The 13,581-nt window shown below is 43.0% G+C and overlaps 1 protein-coding gene across 1 annotated transcript in view; it reads right to left on the reverse strand.

Annotated features, from left to right (window-relative positions):
• Positions 1-10,122: 10,122 nt before the first annotated feature.
• WDFY1 (WD repeat and FYVE domain containing 1) overlaps positions 10,123-13,581 on the reverse strand; it is a 43,606-nt gene continuing 40,147 nt past the window's right edge. The window contains exon 12 of the mRNA XM_031452267.2: positions 10,123-13,485. Within this exon, the coding sequence (XP_031308127.1) occupies positions 13,426-13,485 (60 nt within the window). The 3' untranslated portion in view covers positions 10,123-13,425. The remainder of the gene's footprint in view (positions 13,486-13,581) is intronic.

A 13,581-nucleotide genomic window follows, 5' to 3' on the forward strand; every position in this document is an offset into this window, starting at 1 on the left:
GGAATTTTAAAAAATAATGTTTAAATGTTGACAAATACACCAAAACCATTTGTCTTGACGAAGTTATTTCTGTAATAGATTTTCTCTTTTTAATAGAGATAATTATTTTAAGGAAAAAGGGCCAGTGAAATCATTTTCATCTGGGGCAAAATTAACCATCAAATCATTGAAAACTAGAATATTAGTTGCTCTTTTCTCTAATAATCAATTAGCAATACTATGTCAAACTAAAGAAAGCTGGGTTTTGGGGGGGGCGGTTTGGAGAGGAGGAAGGAAGGAATGAAGCTTTCACATCTTGGGAAAGGTTGTTGTTGTGCTTTAAGTTTTCAATTCATCTGAAATTAAAATGGAAGCTTTAAATATTTTAGTTTAAAATTACTTTATGAGTAAAATGATGTCATAATACTGTTAAGTCTTGGAGCTAAACTAGAAACCTAATTAAAATCGATGTATTTATCACTCGCACTTATGACTATTAAACCATGTGAATTAATTATAAAATCAAAATATAAATTAAAAATGGAAAAATCCATCAGACATACTCTGTAGAAATAATAACTCAAAATCTTCTTTTCAAAATTTAATTCTAATGAGAATAGATCCTGTTTTAACTAGGTCTCTTGAAGAGTCCGATAGAAACCTTGATCTTGACTAATCTTTGGAAATATGACAAAAAAACAGAAGGAATTTTATATGACAATATATATATTTTATGAGGACTTGCAAGAGTACTGGTATTAATCTAAATTTTGCCTCCCTGATTAGTTTAAAGCCTGTCTGTTTCTAGACAGAAGAGATGTTTATTTTAATTTACTAAAGCTTAACAAGCTGAATTTTGAATCTGCATAACATATCCTAACTAAGCACATGTCCTATATGCCAGGCACCATTCTAAGCACCTTTACATAGATTAATTGATTTGACCATAACAACCTCCCAGAGATGTAGGAACCATAATAACGTTCTCTTTAAAGATCAGGAAACTAAGACGCAGAGAGGCTAAGTAACTTACACAAGATCACACAGCCAGTAAGTGACAGAGCTGATTCAAGCCCAGGCGTGAAGTCATCAGGGTGTGTACACTTAACAATTATCCCACACTGCTTCCCCTTCCCAAACAAAGTTAGATGCTTGTAAAAAAAAAAAAAAAAGGTGGAGGGAGCTATCACCTGTAACAACAAAAACTAAAATTTTAAATTGATCAACTGTATTTATCATCAGTCCCAAAGATATTATTCTGTACAGTCTTTGAAATAAACTATGCAAATTTTCTACTACTGGGACTTGCAATATGAAACACTGTGATCCACTTAATCCTTGGGCCTAGTACCCTAGAATTCCCTGAGATTCACCTATGTTTCCTGACATGTTTAAATTAAAACTTGGGGAACCTGAATTAATGAAGAGAAGACACTAGGCCAGTTTTTAGATAAATGAAAAGCCAGTGAAGGGAGAACAATAACCATTTATTTTCAACAAAAGGGGAAAAAAAAAGAGCTTCCATTTCAGCAAGAATGCTGGGCTGGTCTGCTAAAAATGTCCTCACATTCTTTTTTTTTTTTTTTTTTACATTTTTTTATTGATTTATAGTCATTTTACAATGTTGTGTCAAAGTCCTCGCATTCTTTGTGAATCACAGAGCCAGGTGGTTTGGTAAAGTGCACGCAGACAGATTAAGAGTCTTTGAGCATTTCTTTCAATCTAGATTAAAACCTGAAATTAGAAGCAATAATTCTTAGAAATGGAAGACCTCCAGGGATGAAATTATTTGTCCAGCGTCTCCTGACGCAACTCCAGATCTCTGTTTTGGCTGACTGTTCCTTTCTCTGGCTCATTCTTGTGACAGCGATTTCCTGAGCACCTGTCCTAAGCCAGGCACGGTCCCAGGTGCTGTGGCCACCGCTGCGTTATGACTTCTGTGGACCCCAGGCCACTCTCGCCATCATGGTCCCCTTTCCCCCCAAAAAATCTTAAATATTATATTTTATGACTACATTGGTATAAAGAAAAATATAATCCAGGCTAGCTTCATTATTACATATTCATTCTTATTGTGTTCATTTTTTTTTCTGAATTTTTTTTCACAGAGGAACTGGGGATTGAACCAGAGGGCTTGTGCATGCTAAGCATGCGCTCTACCACTAAGCTATACTCACCCCTCTTTTTTCTAATTTTAGAAAGCAAATAAAGACTTCTTGTGAGCCCGGAGGCACGATGCTTCCTTAATCTACTGGACAAGCAAGCCCTGTTTGTGATGAAGAGTTTACATGTTCATTGAGCTTATAGTCTAAGGAGAGAGAGAAACATTAGTCACATTATTCACATCAGTAAATGAACGAAGAGGATGGCTTCAGATTACGATCATTACTAAGAAGACGTGGGTAATGCCACTCAGGGCTGGGGTCAGGATGCAGCATGTGAGCCTCCTGGGGCAGAAGTTTTAAGGAGTCAAAGCCACACAAGCCATCAATCCTGCACTTGCAGGACCCTGAGGGTGAGGGTGATTATGCACCATTTAATGGAACCAGAACCTAAATGAAGGTGAACAAGCTTCCATTTAATTTCAGTTATAACTGAAAATAAGAAACCAAGATTAAAAAGCCCTGAGGCCGTCTGGAGCAGTTGTAGTTGGGCACGCACCCTGCATACCAGCTGATAAAGGTATCAGTGGACCATTTCACCCTTCTAAAATGGTGTAATTGGAATGACTGTTCCACACAGGAATAATGAAATGTCTGCAGACCCCTCTTCTTAAGCAGACAATCCAGGCATCTAATGAAGTTTTCCGGAGTAGTTCCCACCCTACCTTTCGCAGGGCTAAACGGTCCAGCAGGCATTTATCCAGCAGTAACTCCACATCGTCACGGCTCATCAATTGCCTCCTTCTATTGAACATCTCCAAATAATGGAAGTCTAGAAAGATGCAAAACTGTAGTTTATCAGGCACCACAGAGAATCCAGTGCTGAAAATAAGATGGTGCCAAAGTCAGCACAGCAAAGATAGAAAAACTCTAGGAAACTCACGTACCTCCACTTGGAAACCCTAGACACTTAAATACCCATCACTGGGAATTGTGCATCTATTATTAGAAAATCATAGGCAAGACCGAGAGCAACCTGGCGTCAACTGTCTGGCAGCGATGTTTTCAAGCTGTACGAGACGATAAACAGTAAGAACACAAGCCATTCACATTGAGTAAATGGGGTAAGTTAAGTGAATCTGTAGATATAAAGACACTGGAGGATCTATTGCTTCGGGAGAGGGGAGATGTAGAAGGCAGTGACACTTTTAAATCAATAATTAATTTTGTCTTCTACAACTGGACAATTAAGTAACGTATTTTGAAAAAAGAAACAGTGAAAATGCCAGCGGCTGAGGTACCGGGGAGGAAGAGCGTCCCCGGGTGCTGCAGCAGAGAATCCGCAGGCAGCAGGGTCCGAGTGGAACTGAATCCCGGCTCCTCCACTTGGTAGGTTGGGCAAGTTCCCTCGACGTTAATGTCTCTGAACCTTTCAGAACTTTAGTTTCCTTCTCTGCAAAATGGGGATTCGTCCTCAGTCATGGACGTTGTGTGAAACGAAGGTGGGGGGGGGGCGGGGGACGCACAAGGAATGAATACTGGCTGGGCATCTGATCGGTTCTGAATACGCTGGACTCCGCTTCTAGGAGGAGCTCAGATCAGGGCTCCACAGCAGCTACTTTTCGGCTCAACAACTGATCATCGTAATGGTGAGCAACATAGCAGCTCCGCCCTTCCAGACGTTTTTGGCAAAACTTGGGAGCCTTTTTTCTCTGAGCTGCGATCACCTCTCGCCTGGGTTACTCCGCAGCCTCTTCCGCTACCTCCCTGCTCCGGCCACTAGAGGGCGTGCGTGCACAGCGGAGCATTGGGGACCCTCCTGCCGTGCGGGTCAGACCGCGTCCCTCCGGTCCTCGGAGCCTCCTGACGGCTGCTACCTCACTCCCAGTCAAAGCCAACATCCTTGCGACGGCTCCGCGACCCAGCCCCCACTGAGCGCTCAGCTTCTCGGCTAAAGCTCGCCCCTTCACTCACTCCGCTGCAGCCACGCCGATCTCCTTGCTCTCCCCTCGACACTGCAGGTTCACTCCCGTCTTGGAGCCTTGGATCCAGCTCTTTTCTCTGCCTGGGACCTCCTTCCTTGATTTCCACACAGGCTGTCTTCCTCACCTCCTTCCAATCCTTTGAACGTGTATCACCCTGATCACTCTCTTTGGCAAACTGGTCCCCACCCTCGCGCCTGCATTCTCCGTTTCCGGAAACCTGCTCTTTGCCTTACTCCGCAGCACTATTACCTTCTCGCACACTGTACAACTCATCTATTCATTAGGCGTATGGTTTATCGTCTGTCTCCCTCTGTAAGAACGTGAACTCCACAGGAGAGGGATCTTTGTTTAGCTCACTGATGTGTTTTCAAGAATCTAGAATAGTGCCTGTGCATGGTAGGTACTCAGTATTTTTTCAATGAATGGTGTTAATAAAAACACAATATATGAAATACACAGCATATGCAGTAATGTTTCAGTGCTTGGAAAACTGAAAAGTCTGTAATTCAGAACCCTCCGTGCCCTAATCATGGTACCTAACTTGTATTTACATTATGGGCAAAGACATTGAGAGAACTGAGCACCTTTAAATATGGCCAACATAAGTATCTGAACATGCTTAGTTCCGACTGGGTTAACTCACAACCAAACTCAACGTGGCCAAAAGGAAAAATCTCAGAAAAATCTGGAGTGGAGGTCGGGGGATGGGCTTGGTGGGTAGGAAGATGGAGGGAACTAATGAGGATCAGGACCCATTAGCTACAGGCCCCTAGAGGACTCTTACAAACGCTTCTGAAGAAGCTCCTCACCTGTACCCTGTTGCCTGGGGTCCACTGCTTCCACCTAAGGTTTGGGATGTGGGGGGTCTGTGGTACACTGCGCTCCGGCTCCCAGGTGAGGAATGAAAAGTCCAGTGGCCCACTGTTCAGGTTGCCACTGCTGGGTAACAAATCACTCCACAACTTAGCAGCTTAAAACAAGCATTTTATTTGGTTGGAATTTGGGAAGGGCTGACCTCGGCAGACCTCACTTGGCACCTCTCCTGCTACTGCAGTTGTCAGCTGGACCTGCAGCCTTCTCAGAGCTCTTCTGGGCTGGACGTCCAAGACGGCGCACTCCCAAGGCTGGCAGCGCTGCCTGTCAGCTGGAAGCTCCGCTCGGCTGCTGACCAGAACACCTGGCGGCCTCAGGCGGCTGGCTTCCCGCGGAGAACCACGTGGCAGCTGCACGGCATCTTCTGATCTAGACTCAGATACTGCAGTGGCACTTCTGCCGTATTCTATCAGTGAGTCACTAAGTTTGGCCCAGATGCAAGGGGAGAGAACATAAATCCAAGCACTCAATAGGAGAGTCTAAGAATCCGCAGAAATACTGTAAAACCACCACACCCGACAGCCACGAAGCTGCAGAGCGGAGCTGTCTTCTGATTAGGTCTCATGATGATCAGACACCCAGAGCTGGTGTTTCATGTTTTAGAAAGAAGCGTCTCATCATGCCCCTCATGGACTTACACTCGATACCCTCCCTACACGTCCCTCCAACCACTCCTTTCAGCCTCTGGAAACTGTTAACAGCAGCTCGAAAGGTGGAACAGGGTGGGTAGGAGTGATGGCGGTGGAGGAACAGTCGCTTCACACTACGGACTCACTCCCAAAGAAAATTCACCTAAGTTCCTTTTTTCATTTACGCACATGGCGCCCAAGCTGTACACATTATTATTTATTTATTATTTATTAATAATAATTTATTTATTAAGTGCCTACTACACGCCTGACACTGAGCTCCATGCTGTGTGCACAAACTCACCTTTCCCTTAGAAATCAGAGGAAACCAAGAATTGTTGTGGCTGCACCAGGTGAGCTAGGAGGACACAGACGTCAGGGAGATAATGACGGGACATTTTAGGACTTGGGCTTCTGTGAGTGGCATGATCTGAGTTGTGTTTTAACAGGTGTGTTGCAAACAGGCTGTCGGGGCAGCAGCAGGGAGACTGGTTAGGAGGCTACAGGAATAATCCAGATGACAGGGGGCTGGACCGTGGTAACAGCGCTGAATGGGGAAAAGTGGTCATATGGGGATATGTTCTGAGGGCAGAGCCAGCAGGCTTGTACCGAGGTTTGTGCCCACAAGCTTGCCTGTATTTTCAGCATACATTTGCAATTGGGATTCAGTTGATTACCGCTGATAGGACCCCTGAAGCAAAAGACATGAGATGTCATCTATGTCAGTAAAATACAAGAAATGTAAAATTATGTTAATAAAGTAGAAATAAAGTCCCAAGTCACTTGAGTAATGAATTATTTTTTTTTTTTTACCATATGATATCACTTCTATGTGGAACCAAAAAAAAAAAAAAAGACACAAACGAACTTATTTACAAAACAGAAACAGACACAGACATAGAAAACAAACTTATGGTTACCTGTGGGGAAAGGGGTGGGAAGGGATAAATTGGGAGTTCCTGATTTGCAGATACTAACTATTATATATAAAGTACATAAACAACAACTTTCTACTGTATAGCACAGGGAACTATATTCAGTATCGTGTAGTAACCTATAATGAAAAAGAATATGAAACAGAATATATGTATGTATATGTATGACTGAAACATTATGCTGTACACCAGAAATCAACACAACATTGTACACTGACTATACTTCAATTTAAAAAAAGGGAATAAAAAAAGTAGTAAAATAAAATTTTTAAAAATTTTTAAAAAAGAATTATTTCTACACAAATCCAGAAATAAACAAACTTCTGTTTAACCGTATACTTTTTCCTCCCTCTTTCTTCCTCTTTTCAATGGCACACTGGGTTCAACCAGATGTTCCTACTTACAGAAGTTGCTCTCCAGTTAGTTCCTCTAACTCCAGGTGACACCTTAAGGAAGAACACACAAAACCCGCAATGTATTCAGCCTAAGGTGGCACCTGCAGAGGAGAGGAGTCACACTGTATGAGGGGCACAGCGGATCCAGACACGAAGGCTGGTCCCTGCCTTCCAGGGCTCAGAGGCAACCACCAGAGCCATGTCAGCAGGCCATTCCCACGCATGTGCCGAGTCTCAGGTCGTGCGTTAAAGCATGTGGTGGGTCCAGAAGCATCACTTCAATAAACTTGCAATTGTTCGAAAGTAATTCTCCTTTCTGTGACTTAAGGTATCTTGAACTCAACAAATTGTGCAGTCACTCGAATCCTGGTATCGCAGCATTAACTGGAACAACCTACAGCTACTGAAATATCTATCTGGTTACCATTATCTTGCCAAAAGAATATCATGTTTACTTACTAAGGGAATGATACCTTGAACTGTGAAATATTAAAACCATGCAACTATTCTGTGACTTTATTCGTTGGGTTTGATTTCCATGGTAGAGTCTAGAGCTACCGGCTGTTCTGAAATGTTACAGGAATGGGTGATTACCCCCATTATGAGAGCAGATTCAAGTAAAAAGGCCCTGACAAGTGTCACGGGTTTAACAGCCAGACTTCTAAAGAGTGATTCCCAAGTTTTTTCAATTTCATTAGCTTGATTTTGGGACACCATAATCTACTTCAGATAAAAATAAAACTTACTTTCTAGGAGGAATTTTTTAAGTTTTGAAATGTCTTAAAATAGTCGAGTAGCATAAAGATCATAAAACATACATTCAGGATCACTGCTCTTTAAAGCACATGGAAACTGACTGATTTGTAATAAACCTGGCGTTTAAATGTCATCACAGAGGCCACCTATCAGTGCCACCACTGATTCGTGATTCAGGGGTGTGGAGGGCAGGGGTGGTGGTGAATAGCGTTTGATGCCCCTCTTGATCTTAAACTCTATCTAGGGTGTGAGAAAATATGTCATACCACCCTTGTTAATGGTGTAAAGAAATTTCTATTACTTTATCTTTCTCCAGAATGTCAAGATCAGGATGTATAATTTCTTCAAATATGAAAGAGCCAGATAGGGTACTAGGAAAAGGCACGTGGGCTTTGAGGTCAGACAAACCAGAGTGTGAATCTTCAGTTTTCCACCTGGGTTTGACCCGGGAAGTTATCGCTCAGGCTCCGTTTCTCTGCCACAAATGGTAAGACTGAAGTCAAGATGGTGGCCTCACAATGTGTTACCAACTTTCACGGGAAACCATATGTATCAATGTGTAATAAGCTTCCTAAAGGATGGTTTGTATGTGTAGTGAAAAGATTTAGAATGAGATCTAACAAAAGTGAAGGAAACTTAGGGACCAAAAAGTGATGGACGGGAAAGGAAGCTGTAATTCAACTACTCGTATTACCTTCCCAAGACTGCTTTTGCAAGTAAGCTAGGTGAAATCTAAAAAGGGAAGGCCAGAAACAAGAACTTGCTAGAGTCTCCTCTTTCCAAGTGAAAAGAGACCACCTACTGTCCAGCGCCCCTGGCAGTGAGCACAACAGGCCATGGTGACAACATCAGGGTCCCCAGCCAACCTTTCTTCGTCCGCGTCCCTCCCTGTCCACTAACGGTCTTCCAGGGCGACTTGGGTTCTAACTAGACTGTCCCAAAGAAACCCATACATTAATAAACTGGAATTCCGTAAATCAAGACACTAAGCTATGCCTGTTTACCGTCTAATCAAAGGGACAAACTCAAGTGGTGTAAGGGTATCAGCAGTGAGAATACAAACTTATAATATGCATATTCTTAGACCTAGCAATTCCAACTTTCACAAACTTATCCTAAGAAAATAACTGGCAAAGTGGGCAAAGATGAATATACAAGCATGCTAAGTTTAGTGTTTTAAAATAGTGTTTTAATTAAAAATGTAAATATTCTAAAAATGTATAATCTAATTTCAACACAGGATTGATGAAATAAATGACGGTTTACTCACATAATGGAACAGTAGAAATACTGCTGTCCAGGCTCGATTATGCTGCCGTTAACACACACACACACACACACACACACACACACACACCCTATCTCGGTGGACTAAAAGAATAAAGATTTATTTTTCCTTCATACAAAACCCACTGCAGGTCCAGGGCAGGTAGGGTTCCGTGGGACCCTTGGCGTCACACTCCTCAGTCCACCCGTACTTCTGTGACTGCTCTGGAAGAAACTGTTCAGCCTCTCACCTGTAATTAACTGCTTCTGCCTGTACCTGATTGGCTAAAGCACATCACATGACCTCACCTAACCTCACAGGGTTGGACCGGCAGTCCCAGCACATTTTCAGACAGCACAGAGCCAGTGTCCACTGCAAATCTGCAGCAGCTGAAGATGCTAACAGGGTGCACAATTTTTTGACGTGGCAAACTAACCGTGCTATGTCAGGTGGGGGAGAAAAAGCAGGGCCCCATTAAAAATGTCTACAAGTGTGTGTTATATACGTGCCTATACATTTAAAATAAAACACTGAAAAGATACACAGTTTAACAGTGTTTTCTCTGGGTGGTTGGACAGAGGTTTTTTAAAAAACTCTCTTAAATATTTTTTGGTATTATCTTTTTATTTTCCTCTTCCGTTTATTATAATAAACGTATTATTTTGATGATGAGAAAAAAAATAAAGCTATAGCTCTTTAAAACAACAAACTCAATAAGCTGCCATTCTGATTTCTAAGTCAACGTTGTATCAGTTAAGCCAAGGAATCAGTTCTCCTGGGTCTGAACCACCCTGTGTTTCTTCATAAAACTGAGCAGTTGGGGTGGAGAGCCAGGGCTCGGACAAGGGTGTCCCCACCCAGCTCCGTGAACTCAAAAAGCCTGACTATCCGAGCCATCTGCCTTCATGGCTTCACGAACTTCAAAACAAATGATATCTACTTCCCTTACATAAAACCCTCATTACACTTGCACGTCAAGGCAGGAGGTCGGGCACGTGCTTTCAAATCAGACACAGATGGACAGGATCTACTTGGTTTTCTCATTTGTAAAATGGGGAGAACAACGCCTTCCAGGATTGATTAATGTAATATTGGTAGGGTGCTCTGCACACAGACAGCGCTAAATGCATGGTCTATTACTATTACTGCTGCCTGATGTCCAGGTCAAATAGAACACAAGCTAAATTAAGCAACAGAGGAATAAGCAAGGAACATTTTATTGTATGCATTTTCTCAAAAAAACACACAAAAACAGAACCCACAAAGGGGAGTGAAGAATAGTTTTCTAGCTCTCTGGGATGAGCAGGGCATCATTTTATAGAAACGTGGCTAGTACAAGACAAAATGTACTAATCCACACTGCCCTTTGCGTCCCCAGTCAGAAAAGTCTATACAGAAAAACACTTTAAATTGTATCCTAATATAAATTTGTTGCACAATTAAACTTCAACTTACTCAAAGAATTATTGTATAGGAAACTGCAGAAAATAGAGTAGGCATTCAATAATCTGCTCACAATTAACAATTAAGCAATAGACACTTGAATAAATATAGCATGTATTACTTACTTGTTAAACATCACATTTACAATGAGCAGATGGTTTACCGTTAATAGTAACTGGCTTCTTACGTTTTAGGAGACACCAGAGCCAGTAACGGAAGTAGGGAGTAATTTAATGACAAGTGATTTTAGAAAACAGCTCCTTGTGTCCGAGCCACGTGGTGTTTATTCCATACTGAGGCCAGTTTCAACAGTTTAAAAATGTAGGTATTAGCAAACTGAATTATTTAGGGGGAGAACAAAGAGACCCCACCATCTAGAGCAGTATTTTTGGTTTATCTCCTCTAGGCAGCAGGACAGAACCAGGACGCAGTATACAGAGATTTACAATGAAAAATCTGTCTCCATCTAATGCCATGAGTACACGCCTATCACTTACACGTGCAAAGAGCGATTTTAAAACATGTTTAGAACAAGGTGGCGTGTCCCGGTCACACACGTACTATGATCTAAACAGAAGGGTCTTCTCTAACATTCTGTACTTGATCCCTCGTGGCAGATTAGCGTGAATATTCAGGAATGGAGAAATCGGTAAACCGTTAACTTTGAAGAACTATTTTAAGCGACCTGTTTAAGAGTAATGCAGTCAAAATAAGGCAATAACTAGAAGTCTAGCTCACTCTATGTGCCCACCTCTATGTGTAAAGTTGAGAAAATAAATCTTTGCCCACCTCTATAAAAAATATTACCCCATTTGCTACCTAGTGTGTGACAGAGATAAGCCTGCCGTGTCATGTGTGTTTAAAAAAAATTGGTAATGAGCTCTGGCGGAGAGAAAATACATGGAAATGCTCTCCTTTCCTTTTCCGGCTCCCCGGCTCCAGTTCTTCCCCAAGTAAACCTCTCCTCCTCGACTTACGTTAGCGCCAGCCCTTAGGAGGCGCTGTAACGGCCTTATATTCTCTAGGAAACAGTGGGGTTTTCAGTTAAGAATTTTTTAAAACAAAAGAGGTGTGAAAGCTATGGCATATTCTACAGCAATATTCTGCTCAGTCTACCACAAACACAAAACCACACTTTACAGAGGTGAACGGAGAGCAAAGCCCCCATTCAGCACCCCTCCGTGTGGCAGGGAATAGACCATCCTCCATTTTCCTTTCAGGACTTCATAAAACCCCCAGGATAGCACCTTTGTATGAACTGAACTACCAACTCAACTGAAGCTAACTTGGTTCAACACTGCCATTCGAGCTACCATCACTCCAATTCTTCCTCTGCACTATGTCAATAGCACACATTTTGCAAAGGGCCTATGAAGAGGTTTTGAAGGGAACATCTTTTTCAAGTGATGTAACACAAAAATTGTAAGGGGCAACAAAACCCTTCAGTCTTCTTTCTGAAGGCAAGTCAACTTTTTGACTGCAGGTCATTCTAGAACACGAAGTGCTTGACCTCCTTTCCTCGTTTGTGCCTGGCGATTAAGACATCTTAGTTTGACTGTCTTAAACTATTTCTTAAAAACATTTTAATTAACAGCTGCTACTAAATATATTTAGTCTTGTCATTATATCATACAGAATGACCACGCTGTCTTGATTTGATTCCCTTAAAAATGATGCAGTAGTGAGTTTTTATCAATACCCATTAGAAGACTAACAAAAATACCATTGCTATTTTTAAATTTGTCCTTAAAAGAAGGAAGCCTCTCTCCACCCACTTCCATAACCCTGAAGTAACAAATACGGGTACTGTTGTTGTTAAAAACAAACAAAGAAATAAATACATGAGTATTAAAAGACAGGCTCCCCCATCCGTACGTCTTCCCCATCCTGGTACTAAGTGGCCAAAAACTTTAAAAATGCCATGTGATACAACAGATTTTGCTAATTGTTAGGAAAGTAATTAACAAGTTAGGAATTACTGTGCCGGACCTGTTTAACAATGACTGCTCTGGGTGACCAGTTTCCTCCTATGAAATATTATTAGGTTATACAACTAAAAGTCAACCTAGGGTAAAAAGCTTTGGAGTTCTTTTCTGAGGTGTACATTAAATTGCCACCGTATCACAGAGGCTCATCTTGGAACGGCAAACAGAATGTGTCTTTTAGGAGGACTGGGATGTTCCATGGAACAGACCGATCACTTCCCATCACAGTCATGCTGGTAGCTGGGTTTCCCCTCAGTCATCACTAATTGCAATGAGAAAAGGTCAGGCGGTGTGAGTCCCGTGTTAACAGCACCATAGAGACGTCTCGTCCTCAGAGCACATCTGGGTCGGGGGAAGAAGGTGGGCTGCCTGGGCTAGTCTAGAAACTGGACCACTCACTTAATGACAACCGTTCGCCCACGGCAGGCTGGCTGGGACGAGAAAGAACTGAAGAGGGCCCCACACTGGGTGCAAATGGTGGCACTGCCTGAAGACAACAGACACCTGGAAGAAGTGTGCCGACAGCTAAGCATGGAGACTATTCACGGACGGCCGGTCAACGAGGAGGACCTCTGGGCTCCTAAGTCCTGCTGCACCCCTCAAGAAAGAGAGGACCAGTCCGCCCCCCCAACTCCTGCCCTGACAGCAGAGGAGCACGTGACCCCGGGGGGCCAGCAAGTCTGAGGGGACATGTGTTTGTCCTTGGAACTGCTGGAAGAAAGTTCTAGGCATTAACTCTTTTGTTCAGCACGTTTTTCCTCCGAAAACTCGCATTTGCTAACTTACTGTCTCGGAACGCATCAGCTCACCGCTCCTGAGGACTCGAGCCTTGCTGGAGTAACCGCGCTCCTTGGGGACCCATGACAGGTGAACTGCTTCCACATCAGTCCCCGCGGGTAGTTCCACAAATGCCCCAAAACACACCTTCACATGTTTTTTTTTCTTTTTAAAAAATGTTGATTTTTTTTTTAGTGGCTGCTGTCCATTCACGTGACAGAGACTGTGGAGCTACAGGGAAGCAGGGTGTCTGGAGAAGGCTGCCGCTGGGAAGGTGCCGGCCTCGCCCGGCTCCCGGCTCAGTGTGGAGAAAACCCGGTCGCCAGGCTGCAGCCCACCACGGGTGTCATGTCCCAGATCTGCAAGAGAAGGGGGAGGCCTGGAGAAATGCTCTCAGGGGAAGTGCTGGCACTGAGGACGGACAGCTGGCACACTTGCAAAGGGGTCCAAGCAAC

This window comes from Camelus dromedarius, chromosome 4, assembly GCF_036321535.1.
Source record: "Camelus dromedarius isolate mCamDro1 chromosome 4, mCamDro1.pat, whole genome shotgun sequence".
In the NCBI taxonomy this organism is placed as follows: domain Eukaryota; kingdom Metazoa; phylum Chordata; class Mammalia; order Artiodactyla; family Camelidae; genus Camelus; species Camelus dromedarius.